The following is a 24,631-nucleotide window of genomic DNA, read 5'->3' as shown; positions in this document are numbered from 1 at the left end:
AACCTCCAGAGCAGTGGTCTCAACACCACCAGGGTTCCCCGCCGCCTCTTCACTCTCGGTCTCCGACTCAGACCGGTTCACCTGGTCAGCAGTGGAGACTACCTTCGCCTTGCCCTTCCCGCCAGCAGCCTTCTTCTTCCGCGCAAGAAAAGGACCATCTGCGGATTCCTCATCAGAAGATGACAAGATTAGAGGAATTCCATTAGAGGTTTCAGCATTCAGAGGGCGAGGGTTAAATAGTCTTTTACCTGGCCGCGTGGCGCTCAGTATTTCGTGGCCTGGAGGGTAGGCCTCCACAAACCGATCCGCAGTCTGCGCGAGGATGGGCAACTCGTTCTCGTCAAGAGCACGAGTACCCAACCGAGCAGGACCGTCAGCTTCCCGCGGATGCAGGAGGGACTGCAAGTCATTTCCCTCTGAAATAAAAAGAAAAACAGTTAGAAAAAACCTTAAATCAACAAAGAAGACGGAGCATACCGTAAGGATAAAGTTCAAACCGTATTCAAGTACGATGAGAATCTGTGGCGCTTCCGCCCCAGCATCCTTCCACACCCTGCTCATACCGAGCATCACCATCCCGGACTCCGGAAAGCGGTAAACCGGAGTCTGGATCCGGGAAATCTTGGAGAACCATTCCGCCTCCTGGTAGTTGGAGGCGTGAAGGATGGGGAGAGCTCTCCCGTTCTTAAATGTCATCGCTATAGGGACGACACGGGCAGAGATGTAAAAGAACTCCCGCTTCCAAGACCGAAGACTGCGCTCGGTAGCGCAGATCTTCAAACCCTTGATCCGGGTGACCAGGCTGTACCAGCCTTGGATGCACCTCCAGGAGTAAAAGGTCATCAGGCGGTCGACGTGGGGATCCACGCCAAGAATGAGGCACACCCACTCAAAATGGCGGATCTTGGCGATCGCCATGGGGTGTACCTCCGTCAGGTGCACACCGTGTCTATCCAGAACACGGTATACAAACTTCGTCAACGGGAACCTAAGATTCCCATAGACGAAGAAGGCGGCATATACCCCTATTTTGCCCTTGGGGGAATCGTACACCGTCTGGTGTGGCTCCGGAAACTCAGGCTCGAACGGCTCGAGCATGAACTCCTGGACGATGTACCGGTAAAGCTCGATGGGAAGAGCACACTGACATTCGCCGGCAGTGCTCTTATCGTTCTTATCCGACGTAGATGTCGGGTTCTCGACATACAAGTCAGACTCCTCGACGATAGCTTCTGGATCATGAGTAGACGACATGTTTTGTAGGTAAAGAACAATTTCAGAAGAATGCTCGACAAAAAGAGTATTCGCCGGAAATCGCTTAGAAGAAGAAAGAAGTGAAAGTGTGGATTACCGTGAACCCTCTCCCCCTTTATATACTCATCGCAATGAATGCGATGAATTTAATGCGGATGAGAGAGAAAAGAGCTGGTGCAATGAAACTATGACACGTGGAAAAAGCATGCTGGCAACAGCTGTTGACGGGACGCGCGCCGTAAAATCCGCACCCACGCGCCCGAAAAATCGCGCCCACGCTCCTGAAAAAGCGCCTGGAATGACCATATACTGTCACGTCGCCATAACTTCCTGCACGTCCTGACACTGTCAGAAGAAACCGTCGGACGACGTTTCAACAGTTTGGACTGTTCTTATCCTTTTACCAACTCTTCGAATTTCAAAAAGATTCAAAAGTAAGCGGGACTATACCCCTTACCTTGGCAACCAAGTAACTATAAGACAGGTGCGAGTACAGTGTCAAGGCAAAACCCTTCACATACTTAGCACCCACAGGGAATGGACGCCAAGAATACCTTGGAAGTAAGATAACTATAAGACGAGTGCGGGTACAGTGTCAAGGCGAAACCCTTCACATACTTAGCACTCGCAGGTAATTGAAACCAACAAGGATCTTCTGGGCCATGCTTGCGGAAGGGAAGTAACATCCCCGCATAGCGGGAACGTTGAGAACTATATTGTTTGAAGCTCCAGGATGGAATTGGTTCTTTAACATAATTGATCACTATGTTTAAAACTACCAAACACTCGTGGAGAATCTACACAAATGAAACTCAACGCTCCTAACTTGCGATGAGGTTACACACCTACCCGCATCATACCCAAAGATCAAGCAGAAAAGTCGGGAATTTTTGCACGTGACATTAGGGAAACCGGGGGAAGAATCCCTACGGACAACCTTAAAACTAAATCCTTTTCAAAGCCCCTTGCTTAAGTCCAAAGTTCACCTCACTTATTAACAATTCATGAGAAGAACATTGGACTGGGGGGACTTGAAGAGGTAGGTCCCAGCAGAGCCCAGTTGGACCCGCAAGACTCACCTTGAAGAGGGACGTCTGCGCAAGGACCAACTGGTTCCGCAGGACCCACCATGCTCAGAGATGAAGACCTTACGCGCAGTACGCCAGCTGTTCCCGCAGGGAAAGCCTCCCAATGGTGAAATACCCCGCCTGTTCCCGCAGCTGCGGATACAAGCCATCAGGGAAGGCTACCCGCACTAATAGCAAGGCTACACGCATAAGGCACTAACTCTAATTCAGTGTCACCTGAAGGAGTGAGCAAGGCGGGAATACTCCCGCCCAAATGAGCCAGTCCGTATGCTTCTGGAAGATCTTTTGTACTATACCTGCCAAGGTATGGACAAAATAGACAAGATCTGACCAAGGCAGCCCATGAACCAATCACAGGGTGACAGCTCACCGACAACAGTACGAGGAGGAGCATGCTCTAGTACTGTTTGTCACTATTAGCCGCTGCTTACTCACCAACCCTTGTCGTGGCACGCACATAGCCTGCAGTTGGTGGAAAGGGAACAGTACACAGCCGGCCTTGTCACTATCAGCCGCTGCCTACCCACCAACCAGCATGGCACGTGCGCAGCCCATAGTTGGTAGAACAGGAATATTATAAAGCTGGCTGTACCTGCTTGGAAACCTACCTTCGGCTATAAATACCCCAACACCTTGGAACGGTATGATCATCTGGTATCTTATCTTCTCTAGCAATCTCTCTTTATATATACATATTCAGAGCAATCTAGTCTGATTCTCACGCCGGAGGGTGGTCACAAGGAGGAACCCCCCCCCCCCCCCTCTTCTCACTGACGAGCTCACGGTGTCTGTTTTACAGGTCATCAGAATAACCATCTCTGCTGGACCTAACCCTCGTGGGAAACATTACTTAATCCCCAGATTATCCATAATCTGCCCGGAGTCGATTAGTGTTTCTTCATTATTTTACCAAGATTTGGGCGAGTCAAATATAAGTTGTCTTCATTAATTTCCTTAAAGAAAAGGATATATATTATTATTTATTTCATATTTGATCTTATTATCCATTAAAAAAAATAGTTAACTTGTTTAGCTATATCTTTTTACTTAAATATAAAAATGTCAAACCTGCAACTAAGAAATATGGAAGTCAGGTGTAAGTGTGTAACAAAAAGCCAGATATTTTAAAAAAAGGAAAACAAGATCAAACTCTAAATGTGAAAATGCAATATTCTCATAAAAGTATTGAAATTAAATAATTTATAGGAACAAAAACGCCTATGCATATAATGTTATCTACAACCCACATAAACTAAAGGAAAAAGAGTCTTGACTCTTGAGTATGTCCGGGGTGGCCCGTGGGACAGCGAAAACAAGTTAGGGCTTTAGACCCTCACTTAGTTAAGGTCTTCAAATTAAAAAAAAAATAAAAATGTATATAGATATATTATAATGGGTATAGTAAACTTAAAGTAATGTATTGATGTGGTGATAAGCTTGTTGTTACTAAAATATAGGTTATGAGTTCAAAACTTGTAATAATCAAATTTATTTCTTAACAATTGTTATGAAAAGACCTCAAAATCTTGTTTTGATTTAGGCCTCCACATTCGTAGAGCCGGACCTGGAGTACGCGAGAACATAAAAAGCTACTAAAAGAGCAAATTACAATGGCATATATAAAGTTAATCTTAATATGTATTTTATACATGAATTGAATCATAAAATTCAACCATATATACACAAGACTACAAGAGGACGTTTGAGTTGTATTTCAACTAAAGTTTTTTTAAATGACAACTTTAAATATAATAAACGTAAATACTTTCACAATACATTATACATGCGAGACAAAATGTAGTCAGACTCTGATCAAAATTATGTAACAGACTGTTTGGCAACCTCTGTGTCAATAAGTGCTGAATCAATAAGAGGTCTGTCTGGGTAAGTGTGTAAGGCCAATTTTAATGACTTGCGATATCAAATGACGAAACCCGTTATATATTTTGGTCAAGATAATTATTAATATCGGCGAGCAAAACCAAACACGAAACGAGAGCTTCGGGAACACGCGTTTAGCTTCAACGGGATAAGGCTTTTAGAATATGTTATGTTTTACTATATATAGAGGCTTTATGTATCATTTGTATGTTTTTGTAAGATGTAAATCACCACCCAAAGAGAGCTCACCTTGGGTGGGTCGGTTCTAGTTTAATTTTATTAATCTTTTATTGATTACGGAGTCGTTCACTATACTTATTATCTTTATATTTTTGTTCGATCGTTTGATTTACCGCACCCGTCTCAACACGTTTATCGAGAGCAAAACCATTCGGTGGTCGTTTTGGGGACCTACAATTGGTATCAGAGCGGGTCGAATCTTATGATTCAACTTTGCTCTTGATATTCGGGTTCTATTTCCGTTATTACCCGAACCGAGACGTTAAAACCCGTTGAAGTTAGAAAATAAAGTTTCTAGATCTAGAAACAAAGTTGGAAATAAAGTTGGAAATAAGCGTGTTTGAAGCATTCTCCTTGTATATCCGGATGTTCGGGATATACAAGTGCCCGATCTGGGCGTTTCGGGACCATTCAGCCATTCTCCAAAAATCCGGCGACCTCTTTTCCGGCGATGATTTTAGAGATTGGAGATGAAAAAAAAATCAAACTCCGACATGAGTGTCGGTTATCTCTATTTGTTCAAGGAGCTTGGTTTTCCGGTGGAGTTGGAGATGTTGGATCTGTGTGGCGGCGTCTCGTCTTTCCGGCAATGGGTAGCCGACCACAGGTTGTTATGTCGTAGCGGCGGTGACATGTGGTTATGGTGTGAGTCATGACGGCGTTTGATGTTGACCGTAAAAATTTTTTGGTATGGATGGCCGGTCACCGGAATCGTTTTTCCGGTGAGGTCACCGTAGACCTGATAATGATTGACGGCTGTAATGGCGGGGGTTGTTATTGAAGCTGGGTAGCGGAGTGCTGGTTACTTACGGTGGTGTAACAATTTTCCGGACACCATGATAACGCCGGAGACTTTCCGGCGATGGTTTGGCATGTTTATTGCAGATCTGGGTTGTCATGTTTGGGTTCTTCAGCGTACCAACCTGTTATGGTGGTTTATATCGGGAGCATGATGATTAGATGTTGACATATGACCGGATTACGATTTTCGGTTAGTGGGACACTGATTTTCCGGTAATCTTCGAAATGGGTGGCGGCTGATTAAGTTGCAGCTAAGTTTTTTTTTAGGCAGATTCATATTCATATTGGGCTTCATTGTTGGGCTGGGCAAAAATACTACTTGGGCCTGTTGTTTATCTTATATTTCCACACTAGTCTATTGTAATGGGCTTTGGTCATTTAAGTTGGGCTGCTAGTCTTAAATTTCTATTTTGGCCTCTTCGACAAAGATAATTAATTGAAGGAATAATTATTGTTCGGGGTTGACCAACGGAAGAAAGTCAAATTTGTTCGGGTTTTTATCATTGTTGGACCATGTTCAAAGCATGTTATTTTTATGTTATTTTCGAGGCGTTCGAGAAGTTGATGAACTTTGAACAAATTGGATACGAATTTGGACTTAAAGAGGAAATAACAAGCTTTGTTCATTTGATCGTTATCCCCGATAGTTCTTCTAAACCTATATTGCTTCATGAATATATTAGGTGGATCATGCCTTTAGGGGGTGATTGAAGAGGCTTAGGCTTTATGGGTTGATTCGTGAAGATGCGAGACACGGTTCGACGATGTTTTGATATCACAAGCCAAGGGGGTGATTGTAATGCCAATTTTAGTGACTTGCGATATCAAATGACGAAACCCGTTATATATTTTGGTCAAGATAATTATTAATATCGGCGAGCAAAACCAAACATGAAACGAGAGCTTCCGAAACATGCGTTTAACTTCAACGGGATAAGGCTTCTAGAATATGTTATGTTTTACTATATATAGAGGCTTTATGTATCATTTGTATGTGTTTTTGTAAGATGTAAATCACCACCCAAGGGGAGATCACCTTGGGTGGGTCGGTTCTAGTTTAATTTTATTAATCTTTTATCGATTACGGAGTCGTTCACTATACTTATAATATTTATATTTTTGTTCGATCGTTTGATTTACCGCACCCGTCTCAACGCGTTTATCGAGAGCAAAACCATTCGGTGGTCGTTTTGGGACCTACAAAGTGGCTCTGAGCCAGTAAGTTCTGAACCATTAAGAGCTGTTTGGTTGGACATCTGAATAACCATGCAGAATGACTATTTTACCCATATGAACGGTTTTGTACCAAATGAAATGTATTTGTTTGATCAAAATACCAAATGATGAATAATTTTAAAGGAAAACTACAAAACATCATAGAAATCCAAATTACACATAAATCCTTCAAAACCCTTGAAAACATACTAGAATTCAAATAAAGATTAGTACTTTGCATAAAATTCTAGTTTTAATTATTTGAATTTAGTTGACTAGCTATAAGGTTACACAAAGCAGTCATATACTCAATTTCTTGTGAACCCCATTCTATATCGTGAAAGACCTGACCATCATTTTCTCCACCTTGTGTCTCAAGAAATATAGAGCTCTCGTCATAATTCATAAATATCTGATCATTAATATTGCACTTCCTTATAAAATTGTGGACGGCGAAACAAGCAATCACTATGTCTCTTTGTTTTGGAAAAGGAAAGGGTGCCATTAGCTTTAGGATTGGGAATCTCGCCTTCAAAACACCATATGCGCGCTCAATAACATTTCTAAGTTGTGCATGGGCATGATTGAATCTTTCTTCCTTAGTTAACGCACATTGTCGTCGAAAATCGGCTAACCAATACCTCGTATTCCGGTATGGAGCCATAAATCCACGAGTGTTGGTGTATGCAGCGTCGCAAAGGTAATATTTATCTGTAAGTTATTATCATAACTATTACAAAAAAATAATCTATTTAATAGTTAAAGTTAAGATTAAATACCTGGTGGTGGGAAAGGAAAGCCGGAAGTTGGGTTAAATGCAACTTCTTTTAAAACTCGTGAATCATGTGCAACGCCCTCCCATCCGGCCCATACGAACGTGAATATCATATCAAAATCACAAATTGCTAAGACATTTTGAAAGCATTCACCTTTACCTCTTCCCCGGTAACGAGTCTGTTTATCAGCAGGCACAACCGCATGTACAAGAGTTCCATCTAGCGCACCTATTGCTCCGGGAAATATTAGTTTTAACCTTCTATGACTAGCTGAGGTATTTGCGATTGCATTAGAAGATGTTGGAACTATAACTTCTCTTGCGAAATTCATCATTGCATTTAGGACCTCATGAAAACATCTATGAATCGTTTCTGTTGAGTGTTGAAACCTTCGTTTAACCATTCGGAAACGTTCATTATGTCCTAAGACGGTCAAAAACATAGCCAACTTTTCTTCAACGCTTATTGCGCTACTACTTTGCAACCAACTTTTTTGTTTAAAATGATTGCACAATAGTACAAATGTATCACGCGAAAGGCGCATAATCTCATGACATTGTGTAGAAGATCCATGCAACAATTCTTGCGTGTATGCATGACCAGTCAACGCCGAATTAAGGTCTCTAATCCTTTCAATTCTTCCTGAAGCTAAATGTAGCCAATGCCTACAAAGGAAAATGAGAACTATAATCTCGTCGTCCGAATCCATAAGCTAACTGTCATAAAAATAACCTAAAATTAAGATGGAAAAACCATAACACCCAAATATATATGTTTATAACATAACATAGGATAAAAAAAACATTTATAACATACCATAACACCCAAATAAACATTCATAACATAAAATCCAAATAAACATTCATAACATAACATCCGAAACCTAACATCCAAAAAACATCTTAAACATAAAATCCACAAAATCCAATCTAACACAAATCAAAACAATCCATAACATAACAACCAAAACCTAACATCTAAAAAGCATATTAAACATAACACCCATAAAATCCAATCTAACACAAATCAAAACAATCCATACTTCGCTCCCGCATTCTTAACCCATAGCTCACAAGTGTGTGGCATAAGTCGTAACCACACTTTTCTAATATCAGCACTTTCACCAAAAAGCAAAAGCGCCGTTTGATATTTCGCATCTAACTCTCCCCATTCCAATGCCTCCAACTTCTCCATGCATGCATCCATGTCATTAGAAAGATTGTGTTTCTCAATCAACATCTTCGCCACCTTGTTAATTTGCTCCCCAACTTCTATTAGCTTCGAATTTATGGTCTCCTTATCTTTTCATTTCTCTCCTCTTTTTTTCTTTTTTTAGACGGCTCGGGCGAATCCTCACTAACAACTTGAGTTGGGGGGTCCATTTGAGTGCATTCAATATGCTCAATACCATGTGAATGGTAGATCAGACACTTCCTCAGAAGGATGAAGAAGTGTAGAAGATGGCCCCCAACTGTCAAAGCCATTCGATGTAGAGCTCTCAAACAATTGAATGCAAAGCTCGGGATAAGAAAATGGTGCACTTTTCAAAGCTTCTATATATTTGTTCGACTGTGAGGAAATATTATAAATACTATAAGATTATTAACTTATAATAAAAACTAGTATTAAAAAAATAAACAAATACCTTCATCTCTATTTTCCATTCTTCTTCCGACAAGTTAAAAGTGTTTGTTATGGGATTATAAACATTGCCAGATTTGTTTTTGAGCTTTGACCAAGCTGCAAATTTTGCTTTTATATAATCATGACGGTTCTTCATTTGTCTTTGATCAACTATGAGATTGTATTCCGCTTTCAACTTTTCAGCCACATTCCTCCATGATATTAGTTTAAGGCTACTTCCTTCACGTCCATGGAGTGTTATTTGCTCAATACAAGCTTCAAGAAATGTTTTCTCAAGACCATCCTGCTTCCAACTAATCCTACCCTTTTTTTGTGCCATTTCTTTGAAGAAATAAGTAAAACACAAGTCAAAAGTACAAATATATAAACACAAATTGACTATGAAAATATTAAATTCAGCCTCTCTATATTGTTTTTGACTATGAATCTGTCATATTTGTACATATTTATATACACTCACACGGAAACATATACGAATACACATATCCAATATAAAGAAACAAACTTTAAAACAAACAAATATATGTGAATTGAGAAAATTATGTCAGGTCTATTTATTATTTTATTCTACCAAATACATGACAGATTATACATATTATTCTTCTATACCAACCATATATTCTACCAAACAAATTAAAAGCATATCTGTGTATTAAAAGTGTTGATGGACTGCATGTACTTTTATAGAGTAGTACTGTAGCTACTTCTATTTAATATTGAGTATTATCTTATAATACAACAAAAGATTACAGCACATACACATGCAAAAGTCAGTTTTATAGTATACATATTATGTTATGTCCATTTGTTCTTTTACCTTACAAAACAACAAAAGTCAGTTTTTAACATCCTCTTCCTTCTTCGCCTGATAGTAGCACGCATGATAGTAGCATATACACATGCAAAAGATTATGTATATACACAGTTCAAAACTATCATATATGAAGCCCAAATTATTGATATCATACCAAAATTATGTATACAAGCCATACCTAAACCCTAAAGGTTTGAAGCAGAAACATATATGCATTCAAACCATACCCAAACCTTACTTTGATAACAAAAATCAACGTGGATAGGGATTAGAATCGAGCAGAGATAGTACCTGGAGGCCGGAAATCAACTGGAGACGGCCGCTGCGTGCGTAGTAGGCCGGAAATCGACCGTCGACCTACTCTTATTTGCGTTCGAAGAGAAAGAAATTAATCTCGACCTTGTGCCGTGGAACTGCTATGGAGTTTAATAAAGATGGGAAGGGTAAAGGGCAGACATGGTATGAACGTGAATGAAGATGGGAATGGTAAAGGGCAGGGTATATTTGGTCTTATTTTCATTCAGCGTGCTTTTGAAGCTGAATGGGTAAGAAGCCCATTCAGTCATTCAGATATATTTATTTTATGAACCAAACACTCTTAACTCTGAACGATTAAGAGGTAACCTCTTAATGAGAACATTAAGAGGCTACCAAATACACCCTTAATACTTTATTGTTTACTGTTATGTTTATATCATATGTTAGAAGATGAATATAATGAATAAACAAATGTAACAGTTAATACTTTATTGTTTACTGTTTTTGTTTATGTTATTGTTTACTAAGCCGGAAGAAAATATAATATTATCAAATTAACAATATGGGGCATATCGTAAACAAAATGAAAAACAAGTAAGGAAATATTCGGATATTCTAAGGTAAGTAGCATAATGTTTGTCAATGTCATTAATTACCATATAGAGAAGTATATACTTCTTCAATTGTTTACATTATCATTCTAGTTAGAACCATTTTTCAATTCTCCAACCTTGTCTTGTTTGAAAATATTCGCATGGCATCTACTTAAATTCTACTGTATTTTGTTGGTATGATTCAATGTTCACTACTAAACAAATGACAATCATTGACAGATAGTCAGATACTTTCGTCGATAAAAGTCATCACTGAAGAGTATTTGTCGGCCGGTGAAGGTCTACTGGTGATATGGGTATGGGTAATTTAATTTCGAAAGATTAACAACGAACACTTTAGCGAAGGATTACCCACGGTAACATGTTAGGTGGCTGGAAAGTCTTATTCGGCAAATCCAATGGTGGAAATTCCAATGATTACCAATGGTTCAACGAGGGATTGCTTAAGAAAACAATGATGGAAATTCCCTCGGCATGTTCAGTGGCGGAACTTGAACAATTACACAGGAGGGGCCAAAATATTACACAAAAAATTAAGTTTTTACACAAAAAAAAACAAATATTTTCACCAAATTAACATCATAAATCAGGAAATAAGAATAACTAATTCTTACAAAAACGATTAATGATATTCTTGTTCAGATGCCAGGTTCGAGAGCTCAGGTAAACGAGAATAATAAGCAAGACACTTTAATGTCTTTTACTCCACCTCATCCAAGGAAATGGTTTAACGCTTTTTAAATTCACCTCACCCATATATTTTTTTTAAAAGTATACATACATGTAATGTAATTTAAATACAAGTAAAAGTTACACTTTTAATAAAAACTAAGATAAAAAAATAACATTAATAAAAAATAAAACATATTCATCATTTGACAACATATTCATCGAAATGTTAAAAACATAAAACCATCACTAAAAAGTCAACAACAAGTTATGATGTATTATCGAAATTTGAAACCAGTCTATAGACCAAATGAGCCTTAAATAAACAAACTTATTTATAATATTATATTCCCAGACAAATTTGGATGATAAACTGTTCTTCTTCCTTAAAGTAGTTGCAGGTTGATCCAAAGTCCAAACTGGGTATCTTCTAGGAAAACAGGAAGGGCCACAACCCCTCCATGCCCTTAAAGAGATCCGCCCTTGGGCATATTCATCGGTTTCATAATTTCAAATAAAAATATTTAAAAAAGTGTATTTATATTATTTTGGAAATTTAATAAATAAAAATATGAAAATGAATACAAAATATGGAAATTTAATATAAATGTATTAAAAATCTGGAAGCTTAATACAAATTATGAAAATTAATTAAAAAGCTGAAAATATTGTTGTTTGTTATGGTGGTATATGGCAACTCAAATGGACGTAGATGAAGGCTTATCAATGGGTGAATGGATGAAGGAGGAAGAAGATGAAAGAAATTATGTACAAACATGAAAAAGAAAAATAATGAAAATTATATTCAATGGGCGAACATGTCGGTGTGGACGGAATTAACATAAATCTTGTCGATGTGGATGGAGTAAAAATTAATCTTGTCTGTATGGACGAGATTTCAACCTATAATTCAAAACCAAAATATCGTCTCATTGGAACATATTCATCTCAATGCGTTTTGGAAGACATAATTTAAAGACACATTTTTCCATGTTTTTAGAATTTGTAGGGATCACATATGAAACATTAAAAAACCGTCTGGCAAAACTGATTTTGAGAACAAGATTTAGTGAGAAAATATGGACGGGTCCCTCAATATTTTTAAATTTTTGGTTGAATTTTCAAAAATCTTTATACGTGTCAAAATACTATTAGTTTAGAAATCTGGTCAGATATTTTCTCAGTGTGTCGTCTCAGTCCAAATTTTGGGGCTAGTTTAAAAATATTGGAGGATTTATGGATAAAACACACTTTCTCTCTCTTAGAATGGCTATTTAGAGAAATTTCCCGCAAAAAATTACATATACACATGCATGTGTGCATGCATACACACTATAATTGTAACACCCCGGCCTCTCGTACCACCAATATTGTTCGCTTTGCCCCCGATGGGTTGCCAATCCGAGAACTCACGGCTTTGTTTTTGGTTGCCCGGGTAGAGACTTCCCAGGTGGTCACCCATCCTAGTACTACTTCCACCTAAGCGCCCTTAACCGTGGAGTTTTCATGTGCTCCACAGCCAACTAAGCCCAAAACGCGTAGGTGATGTTAAGAGGCAGGACATTACTTATGAACCAAGGATCTCTCTTATCCACGGCCGATGTGGGATAGCCTAAGAGTGGGACGATGTTGTGTTTGCCAAGGGTGTTACAAACAACCCCCCCCCCCTTGGACTCATCGTCCTCGATGAGGCATGCCCCATCATCCCGAACGGCACAAGAGTGTCTCTGATACCACCTGTAACACCCCGGCCTCTCGTACCACCAATATTGTCTGCTTTGCCCCCGATGGGTTGCCCATCCGGGAACTTACGGCTTTGTTTTTGGTTGCCTTGGTAGAGACTTCCCAGGTGGTCACCCATCCTAGTACTACTTCCACCTAATGTGCTTCACAGTCAACTAAGCCAAAAACGCGTTGGTGATGTTAAGAGGCAGGACATCACTTATGAACCTAGGATCTCTCTTATTCACGGCTGATGTGGGATAGTCTAAGAGTGGGACGATGTTGTGTTTGCCAAGGGTGTTACAATAATCATATAAATACATAACACATATATGCATGTGCATGCGAATAAATACACATAAAAATACGAATACACATATGTATCATACATGCATACACAAAATTAACTAATAATTTAACATATACATATCATATCATACAAGTACATGCATACATATAAGAAATCAACTAATAACTTAACATAAACTCTAACAATTTAACCAAATCAACAACAATTTAAGGATTAGAAAATTAAAATTTATCAGGTTTTTACACCATTCACGATGATAATAAGCAGTATGTTGAAAATAGAGGGTTTCATTGACGTCATAGGTAACGATGTGGTAGTGTCAGTGTGATAGCGCTGGTTGAAGAGAAAGGTGTTATAGCAGTGTCGGCGATAGTAATTGTGCGGTAATATCAGAAGTTGGAGAGAGAGAGAGAGAGAGAGAGAGAGAGAGAGAGATAATCGGTTAAAGTTGGAATTTGTATTTTATATGAACCCTAATTTTCTGACGAAAAATCCTTTATGTAACATCTTAATTTTTGTGAATTTTAAAGATACAATAAAGAATGTTTGTTTATGTAACAAGATGGATGTGTATGAATGTTGGTGGATTATTATTATTATTATTATTATTATTATTATTATTACCTCCAACCATGCTTGCAATGATGGGTAGAATCTTACCGGCTAAAATGCATGGGTTACCGACAATTGGCTAAAAAGCCTAGGTTAGAATCTTATTGGAAATCCAAATTACCTCGATTACCAACATAACAACGAGGAGTTACAAGCACTTGGACACGCATCAACAACCACCTAAAAAGAACATGTGGAAATCTTATTGAAAATCCAATCCCATATTAACAAGGACTTCCGAGGGATAGTCCACAAGTAATGCTCTCCCACCAACTGACAAAATTTAAAAAAGAGGCGTTATTTTGATAAACGTTTTAAATTCTTTTCAGGTAATCCTTCGAAAATCCATCATAACTAACGGCCAAAGGAGTTCGTCGGAAACAAGCAGCCAATTATACTTCTGAATTGTAAAGGGTCAGCTTATATTTATGTCTACATAAAGGCAATTCCACTTCTTAATTTTGTTCTAATTTTTATCGCTCAAATTCTACCGATTCCATTGTAATATCAGTGAGTCAAAACATCGATAAAGAAGATTAAAAAAAACACAGTGTTCTTTCGAAGCTTAGATTTTGAACCAGTACAACGTAAAGGGTCGGCTTATATTCATGTCTACATAAAGGGGTCGTTATCTCGAGGGAGAATCTTTGTACATACTGAGAGGTCATATGAAAATGAGCATGTTGTGTTTTGGTTATATAGTACTTATAATTAAAATGTCGGCAGTCTTCATGCTAGATTCAAGTCATGAATTGAATATCCGGACAACTTTTTTATTACAAGATTGAATATTGTTTACTAAATTAGTAAATTATAAAAAAACATAGTACTTCAAAATAAATATAACATATGTCATCACTTACGTACAACAACTTGTGATTTACCCTTGGAATTTCAGTAAAATATTTTGGTAGTTTTTCCATTAAAAGTACTTGATTTTGGTAATAAATAATCAACACTATTAGTTAAAAACTTAAAGTTGTTGAGATTAGGTATTACTTTAACAAATGATCCAATTACCATAAAGAGTCAGGTAAACGAACAACAAGCTAGTGCCACAACCTCCTTTTAACTACTTATTGATCATTTAAGTGTAAATGTTAAGAGATTGTTACAAAATATTTCTCCATGTTTGGTTATAATTTCTGTACTTTAAAATGTTCGACTATATTTGAACTAGTGTGTAGAGTTAACCTAATTGTTGTAGTACGTTGTTTGCTAATGAAACCTGGTATTTACAGTTGTGAAAATGGTCTTAAATATATCCATTACTGTATTTGTCAAGCCACTAAAAGAATTTTTGTGTTAAAATGTACGGTTTTTAATTGTACTTGCATATATATATATATAGAGAGAAAGATAATATATAAAATGCAAATAGATAAGGCATGGAAGAACATGACAGGATTTGCTATTGTGAAGATCAATAAAATTAAATACGTCCCTTGATAAAGTAAAGGGCCAAATTATCTTTGTCAACAACTAAACATTGTACTCAATTTATAATTAAAATAAACCTTACCTGCATATCACAGATATACATTTGCATATTTATATATATATAGGGGAGGGTTATCATAAAAACAAGTAGTTTCCTAGGAAGACTAGGAATAAATCATAACTATTGGATCATATCAATCAATGGTTGAGATTTAAAATTACCAAAAACCGTCATAGTTTCCTAGAAACACTCTTTGAGCATCATAACCGACATAGTTTCCTAGAATTATTCTTTCACCATAGGTTTTAATGCCAAACGTCAAAATTCTATTGGTTCTTACCATTCTTAGGAAACTTCTTCTTTTTATTTAAACCCTTATATATATATATATATATATATATATATATATATATATATATATATATATATATATATATATATATATATAGGGGTGAGATCTAGAGAGAACTCCTCTTAAAAAAAGAACTAGAGAACTAGTTAGAATTATTTTTAACTATTTAAAAAAAATATTTTATGATTTTTTTTCTTTCCTCCTTCTAATAAGATGATATTGATAAAAAAAAAAAAAAAAAAAAAACTTGTCGGTGTAGTACTGTAGTGCATATGTGCACTAATGCATATTGCATATATACAATAGTGTTTTATTGCATATAATACGACACAATTGCATTATCCAATACATACTATTGAATATATGCAAATACGACACTAATAATTGTATGCAAATACATTATCGCATATATGTAATACAACACTAATGCACATATGCACTATATCGATTTTTTTGTATATAATATAATACTATTGCAAATAAACAATACAAACAACTATATATATGCTATTCAACATTATTTCAAATATCATAATGCACACTATTGCACGTATGCATTATAAAAAAAGTCGGTGTATTGCATATATGCGTTACTCGTTAATTTTTTTTATTATTTTATTATTTTTATATTTTTTTGTGGTGAAGAATAACAACATATAAAAAGGATGAAAGAAAAAAAAATTTAAAACTTTTTTTTAATTAAATTAAAAATACTTCATTATTTGTTCTCTAGTTCCCTCCATAAAATAAAGTTCTCTCATGATCCTCTCCCTATATATATATATATATTATGGCACATGTAAGAGGACAACAAGTAAAGGATTAAATTGGGCATGCTACGTAGATAGAGGATATTTAGAGGTGTAACTAGATTGTTGGTTTGTTAAGACATTGGATTAGCTCATCTAATTAATTATTATAATCTTTACATTAATCGTTACATATTAGGTAAATGTAATATGTTTAATTGATTAAACAGAGAAATTTTCTTTCAAACTATGCATCGTATTAGGGTGAAGATAGTGAGTGCGTGGTGGTGGAAAGATGCCATCTGGACCGCCGGAAACAAGCACCCCACCCCTTTCGTCCCAATAAGAAACCCTATCGGTCAGCATGACTATCCTGATATCCATAAAGAACAAAATAAAAGTGGAAGTGTGCGAAAATGAATTTCAAGATGAAAGATAAATTTTGGGATGGGATGAGATGGGATGGATTCGGAGCACCATCCCGCCTCAATTGGTACCATAGCAAAATTGGATAGCCATTTCGGGATGGGAAACCACTCCTTTGCCCTTAGAAATATAGGTCTTACCGAACCTTGAGTTTGTACACATATATTTTTATATAAATTAAGGTTAAACACGAATTAGTAGCAGCGGGCACAAGTTAGCATTCCAACCCTAAATAAAATTATAGCACCAACCCATGCATTTTAAGCTATAGTTATAATCAATAGATTCTTGGTAGTCGATGAACGATTTTTTTTCATTTTTGTTAATGAATTTATCATTAAATATTATATACATTAGGAAAACATTTTTCATCTACAAATTTATTCAATGAATAATGAATTTAGGATCGTTCGAAATTCTCGTAATTTATGTTCTGAAACGCAAAAAAGAATAAGATCGAATGACCCTTCCCGACCCCAATCAGCTCCAGCAATATTGCCGCAGCACCTAATAATCTCATACTGTCCATACTCCATACTCCGTCCACACGTGATCACCTCCCTTCCATCTCGATCAAATCGGACTTGTATTTTATTTATTCTTTTTTTTCCTAATGGCAAATACCATAAATAAACCAGCATACTTTCAGTGTTTACTTATTAATCTACAGATTTGTTAAACACAAATCATCTTCTTAATTAGTCCACAAACTACTTTTACACAACCTCGTATCCTCCGAAAAACCATAATAAGTAGACATTAAAGTACTCATGAGCTTCTAGAGTTTATTGTTGTCCTAAGAAAAATGTTCATTACTTCCTAGGAGATCATTAGGTTCATCGTTACTAAACAAATCCTTACTTTCACTCGTAAACTACGCGAAACCATTAAAAACGATGGAAATGAAATAAAACGTTAAACTGATCATCAGTCAAATGTTCACATGTAACAAAGATTTTGTAATTGTTGTTCAAAGATAAAAAGCTAAAGTTTGAAAACATATATTGTTTTTATCAAATATGTGAGGTTCTTTAAACCTTAGATAGTTAGATCATCCGATGTTAACAACAGTTGTTTTAACATTTAGCTATGAATATCTTGAATATCCCGAAAGTGTATTTAACAGTGTTTCTTGGAAGAATTCATAATTATGTACCAAGTCATGTTTACAGAAACAATTCATAGTGCTCGTTGACAATATCGGCTAATTTTTAATCTAAACGCTTAGTACAAACTGACTTTAAAAAAATATGTATATCACTATCGTTTTCGTGGGTAAAGATAAGCTAAAATATTATATAACAATTTGTGTGAACTTAGGTTTATCATCTTGCAGATAATAAACTTCCAAAAACAATAAGTTTTATATTACGGGTAGATATAATTAGCTACATTCGTTAATATCCATCAACATGTTTCTTAGGAGAAAATGTAAGAGCAATTTTGTATCCTTGTTGATCACGTCACTTGGGTTTGTTTAGATGACATAACCTAATAATATCAACCTGCAGGTAAATCCATGAGATTCTTGATCAACAAATGGTATGTGTATTTTTGAATAAATAGGCATGTAAATCGTGCCAAGTTTGTGAATTTCGGGTCGACGAGTTGACTCAAGAAACCCGAATACGACTTATATATGTATTCGTGTTATAGACATCAGCTGGGGCGTAGGCAGGGCCGTCTCAACGTTTGTGGAGGTCTAAAGCGAACAAAGGTTAAGGCCTTTTTAAAAAATTCATTTGTGTAAACCCTCCTCCTTTTCCGGACTTGGGACTGGCAATAACAAACTAATAAAATATTTGTTTTTTTAACCTTTCAGATTGACCCGATTCAAATTTTTAAATTGTATTTGACATTATAAAAAAATCTAACTATAAATAATCAAGATTCTAACCATCGGCCATCATTAGCTTATGTCGTTATTTTTCTTTTATTTTTTATACTATGGGTGCCGTAATACAAGGATGAACCATTTAATAATATGGGCCTCACTCAACTTGACCCATCAACAAGTTCTTAATAAAAAAAAACCAGTTTTAAAAGATGTAGTGCATAACCCAAATAAAATTGGAGGCGGAGGCCCAAAGCCATTGCCTTATTTGGCTGGCCCATGGGCCGGGCCTGGGCATAGGCAGCTTTAAGGGAACGGGTTCGGCCGAACAGGTACAAAATTTTGTTTTAGTTTTATATATTAGTGTATTTTGACATCGAACCCGTATTTCAACATCAACCCGTAGAAAACCCAAACTTAAGTGATAAACAATCGGTTGTCTGTCCCTCGAAATTTTCCGAACCCGTAGGAAAAAATTTCTGGCTACGCCACTGGACATCAGCGCGTCTACATAAACATGAAATTGTCTTACCCAACACGACATGTTTAATGTTAGATATTTTAGTGTAATCGGATTGACTTGTCGACCAATGTAAATCATAATACACATTAAACAAGTTAGGAGAGATGCGGGGTGCACACTTGTCTTAGCTTATAAAAATGTTAGGGGCGCCCCTAACAAAGGAGGTTCCATTGCTGCCCCACTTGACGAGGGTCCGGGGGTAGTGCTCCTAGTTGCAGGGTTCAAAGGGCGACATCCCCTAGCAGGTTTCAAGGGGCAACGCTTCTGACGCCTCTGACTGGGGTCGATCATTATTAGACCAAATACAATTCAATACATTTAGATTGCATTTGTGACATGGATGCTGAGTTGGATGAGAGAGACTAGAGAGAATGTGTAGGAAAAATCCTTGGCTAAGAGCTTCCTAGCTCGTCCATCATCGTTATATCTATAATTATCTTAAAAAACACTGCATTTGTCTTTATTGTTCAATTAAATAATACATTTTTAAGTCTTTATTATTACAGTTTCTCTCATCTACTCACAATTTCTACAAATTTTAAAAAATAAATGGGTGCAAAACAAGTTTTTCCAAATTTACAAAAAATCACTAACTTTTCTCTCTCATTAATTCACAAATACTCTTAACCATATCCTATAATTTACAAAATCTCTCATAAAAAGTTAAAGGATGAGTTGGGAATTGCATTTGAGATGTTATGAGAAGGTATAATAGATTATGTGGCATGCATTTACATATTTTGCATTGGTGATGGTTTTAGTATGTCGAAAATCATCAGGAAATAAAGTTTCTGATTTGTCACATGACTATCATAAGTTGGAAAAATGATTAATTTTAATGAATTTGAAAATATTTTCCGGATGATTTATTTAGAGAACCACTAAAGATTCAATACGAAAGTGCTACGAGACACTTAGATAATCCGAGTTACAAATCCAAAATTCCGACATTTAATCCTTTTATAAACGAGTCAAATGGCTTGTAAACATGTTAACGTGTTGCAAATGGACTGTAAACGTATTAATCAGTGGGTTTGTCGGTCATAAAGGGGTTAAACGGGTCTCGGAAACGGAATTTGCTTTTTAACCGTATCAAATTTATTTTTTTGTTCATAGAAATAAATTAAAGGTTTCAACGCAAACACGATGTGTTCATTAACGAGTTACATATGACAAGTCAAAACCTAGCAAATTGGATTTTTTTTCGTGATGCCCACTACTGGATTGAGTTCCAACCCCGTTGGAATGATTGAAATCAGAGTTCGTTATCCACGGTTCCCAGGTTCTCCACTTTTTGATTAGAAATGAACCTCCCTTTAGAAGGGGGGGGGGGGGGGTTGTACCATCTGAGGATTCATTATCCAGTGAAGCAGCGTTTCAAAGAGAGAAACGGTGAAATGGTATGGAACTTTGAAAGAGAATCGACGATCAAAATGCACGGTAGATGAATAGTGCACCTCAAATTTGGGGTTTAATTGTAGTTGTCATAAATATATAGGGACGGGAAACCTGAAATTGAAGTAAGAGCTCTCACATTCAACTAAACTTATATTTTCTCTATAGCATAGAGAATGAAATAAATAAATAAAAAAAGCATCTAAAACCTTCCTCCAATAAACCTTAATTATAAATGTGAAAATTGATAAAAGCAATAGTGACTCTCTAGTTTAAAGGGTTACTATTTATCAATATATAGAATTTTGTCGAGTGTATAAAACCGAAAAAAATCAATAAAATAATTGTTTACAAGTAAGATAGAGAGAGAGAATTGGATATACGTGATTTCTAGAAAATAAATCTAAGTTTTAAAGAAAATAGTGTTTTGAGTTAAATTATATAGATTGATGGACATAAAGACTCTGATGAGAATGCACTAAAAATGGATAAAATTTGTGATTTCCATGGGTAATTTGGAGATGAGATACTTTGATCACACCATGCATGTCAGGCCCAACCCAGGTTGGGATCAATTTTACAAAGGCCAAATCAAGAATGGTTCACTAGAATAAATGCCCGAGGGCCGAGACTCCTGTAAAAATCCGAGAAGCCCACAACACAGGTTACTCCTCCCCACCCCCCCTCCCTAAACACACATATGTATATAGAGAAAAGTTAACATACAAATTAAATTAGTGTGTTAACTGTGAGAATCAAGTAAAATAATTATGTAATTACATCATAGTATCATAGTGTAATCACTGTGATGTAATTACATAATTACTTTACTTGTATATGTAACTAATCTACTTAATTCTTAATTCTCACAGTTAGCACTATAATTTAATTTGTATTTAATCCAGACCCTATATATATAAATATATATATTGTGTGTGTGTGTGTGATCTAGTATAATATTGAATTGAGCATCGAACGCCCTTTTCAAGACCTTTTGACGGGTTTGTTGTCGTTGTTTGCATTGTGACATGATAGAGGTAGAAAAAGATTACACTCCTAACGAGACATATCTAAACCGGACCACTCACTCCCTTTCAGTACTGCTATCTGAGTCCTTGACACTAGCCACACGAGTCCTTGGCACGGTCGTCGTATCTATTTGTTGATCCTCGAGTGAACACTAATTATTCGGTGACTCAACCCAAAAAAGTTTCCCGAGACATCTAAAGATGGAAACAAGACATCCATTAAAAAAGAAATCTAAATATATGCAGCTAACGCCAAGGACTTGAGTAGTAGGTGCAAGGAAGCGAGTAGTCTAGTTCAGATCTGTCTCAGTGGTGATGTAATCTCTTTTCTCCAATCATCGGGTCACAGTGCACGTTGCATCCACAATAAACTCATTAGAGGACCCCAGAGTCGTTGCTTCGAGAGTACTACTTCAATATTATACCCATAAATCATGTGTGTATGGAATGAGGAGTTGACCTTTTTAATGAGTTTTCTTTTTCTAGTGTCCGTTGGACTTAAATCTTAATGTGCCAACCTTGACTTCGGCTTACAAGAAACCGGGTCAACTTGGGTTTAAATAAGTTTAATACAAAGGTAACACTAAAAGTATCCTAGTCTAGTATGATGTAAATATGTAATGTTAGCTAAATTACCTCATAACATTTGTTTACATCAGAGAATAGCTAGCTCTACATAAGTTATTAGGGTCTTAATAATACGGTACCTTTAACAACAGAGTATATTCGACCATACACACGACATGTCAATCCCTATATCACGTTTAGCCCAAAAGCGGATGAAGAGGTAGGTCCCAGCAGAGCCCAGTTGGACCCGCAGGACTCACCTTGAAGAGAGACGTCTGCGCAGAAACCAACTGGATCCGCAGGACCCACCATGCTCAGAGACGTGACGTCCTTACGCGCAGTACGCAAGCTGTTCCCGCAGGAAATGCCTCCCAATGGTAAAGTACTCCGCCTGTTCCCGCAGCTGCGGATACAAGCCATCAGGGAAGGCCACCCGCGCAGCAAGGCTACACGCACAAGGACTTAGCTCTCATAATAATTCAGTAGTCACCTGAAGAAGGAATGAGCAAAGCCGGGAGCAATCCCGCACAGAGGCGGGAGGGGGAATACTCCCGCCCAAATGAGCCAGTCCGTATCTTCGGAGGATCTTTTATACTGTACCTGACGAGGTATGGGCAAAAGATCTGACCAGAGATACGACAGTTCACTGACAACAGTATGGCGAGCAGCATGTTCCTGTACTGTATGTCACTATTAGCCGCTGCCTACTCACCAACCCTTACTGTGGGACGTGCATAGCCTGCAGTTGGTGGAACAGTGCATAGCCGGCAGAAAAGGAACAGTAAACAGCTGGCCTTGTCACTGTCAGCCGCTGCCTATCCACCAACCAGCATGGCTCGTGCTTAGCCCACTGTTGGTGAACAGGGAAGCCGGCCATACCTTCTTGGAAACCTACCTTCGGCTATAAATACCCCAAATGGTATGATCGTCTCATCTTATCTTTTATCATATATCTTATATCATATACCTGATACCTGCTCTAGCAATCTCTTAATATACATTTATATTCAAGAGCAATCTAGTCTGATTCTCACGCCGGAGGGTGGTCACAAGGAGGAACCCCCCCTTCTCAGTGACGAGCTCACGGTGTCTGTTTTGCAGGTCATCGGAAGAACCATCTTTGCTGGGTCTAACCCCTCGTGGGAAACATCTATTTAACCCCCAGATTATCCGTAATCTGCCCGGGGTCGATTAGTGTTTCTTCATTGGCGCCATCCGTGCATAAAAGCTAGAACTTCATTTCTTTTTAGTTTTTTCAAACTTCCGAAAAGATGGTTAAAGAAACCCCGGTAACCACAACCCCAGCTACTGGGAGGAACACCGGCGAAAATATAAATTTTACAAACACTACCCCGGATACCCAAGCCGGGGCAAGTGCAGTAAATTTTACAAACACTACCCCGGTTACCCAAGCCGGGGCAAGTGCAGTAAATAATCATCCCCTGGGATTCATCAATACCCAGGTGGAAAGACAAAGGACGAGGCTCCCCTGCCAAACACTCGATGAAGTTAAAGCATGGGCAGAAGCACATCAAAAAGAATTCCAAGCTGAGTTGGACGAACGCTTACGTTCACTCCAACAGGCTGAGGAATTCGGAGAATACTTGGACGATGATTCAGAGGAATCCGAAACCGACGTAAACCCTCGCCATAAGGCGAAAGGGAAGCGTAAGGAAACGAACTCCCAACCAAGAAGGCGTTTTGGAGAAACCTTCAAACCAAAAAACACGGGTGAAAACCCACGTGACTTCTCCAAAACATTTACACCAACTGCTGCAAAGGCGGGAACGTCCAAATTTGCAAGGGACATTGCGGAAGCAATCGCCCCAAAAAGTGCCAAACAGATGCCCAACATCGGCACTTACGATGGTATATCTGATCCAGACGATCATTTGAACAGGTTCATAGCGGGTGCAACCGTCAGTAGTTGGACGGAACCTACGTGGTGTTACATGTTCCAAATGACGCTTGTTGGGGCAGCTAGAGCGTGGTTTGACCGTCTGCCGGTCCACCACATCTACGATTGGGCAGACTTCCAGCAGAAGTTCAGCCAACACTTCAGCCAACAACGAAAGTATACCGAAGAGCAATGGACAATCCTCAAATGCATTCGAGAGGAAGATGAGTCTTTACTAGACTTCATCACGCGCTTCAATTCAAAGAAGCTGAGTCTGGGCAACATCAGCGAAGATCTTGTTCGCGCTGCTTTCATCCAGGGCGCCGAATATCCGGAGCTCATCCGCACCCTAACGGGTAAAGATGGCATGCCATCCACATGGGATGGCATCATGACCGCAGCTAAACGCTTCGCGGAAACGGAGAAGCAACTGGGTAGAGATCTTCCACAGAGCACAAACCTCTACACCCAGAAAACAAGAGAAGACAATGTCCTTAACGCCCGATTGAACAAAAAGCGGA

The 24,631-nt window shown here is 37.7% G+C and overlaps 2 protein-coding genes across 2 annotated transcripts; both read right to left on the bottom strand.

Annotated features, from left to right (window-relative positions):
- Positions 1-6,732: 6,732 nt before the first annotated feature.
- Positions 6,733-8,461, bottom strand: LOC143593798 (uncharacterized). The gene is made up of 4 exons (XM_077073308.1): positions 8,298-8,461; positions 8,072-8,138; positions 7,259-7,967; positions 6,733-7,190 (listed from the first exon to the last, which is right to left on the bottom strand). Exons 1-4 carry the CDS (start codon positions 8,459-8,461, stop codon positions 6,733-6,735), a joined length of 1,398 nt encoding a protein of 465 aa, XP_076929423.1.
- A 195-nt stretch (positions 8,462-8,656) lies between these two features.
- Positions 8,657-9,218, bottom strand: LOC143593797 (uncharacterized). Its single transcript, XM_077073307.1, has 2 exons — positions 8,964-9,218; positions 8,657-8,824 (listed from the first exon to the last, which is right to left on the bottom strand). The coding sequence occupies exons 1-2, from the start codon at positions 9,216-9,218 to the stop codon at positions 8,657-8,659; spliced, it is 423 nt and encodes a 140-aa protein (XP_076929422.1).
- Between the last annotated feature and the right edge of the window lie 15,413 nt (positions 9,219-24,631).

This window comes from Bidens hawaiensis, unplaced genomic scaffold (genome assembly GCF_021521415.1).
Source record: "Bidens hawaiensis isolate Kalapana, Puna unplaced genomic scaffold, B.hawaiensis_p1.1 tig00042816_1, whole genome shotgun sequence".
Classification (NCBI taxonomy): Eukaryota; Viridiplantae; Streptophyta; class Magnoliopsida; order Asterales; family Asteraceae; genus Bidens; species Bidens hawaiensis.
Note: the sequence above shows the minus strand (reverse complement) of the source record. Positions and strands in the feature narration are given on the sequence as shown.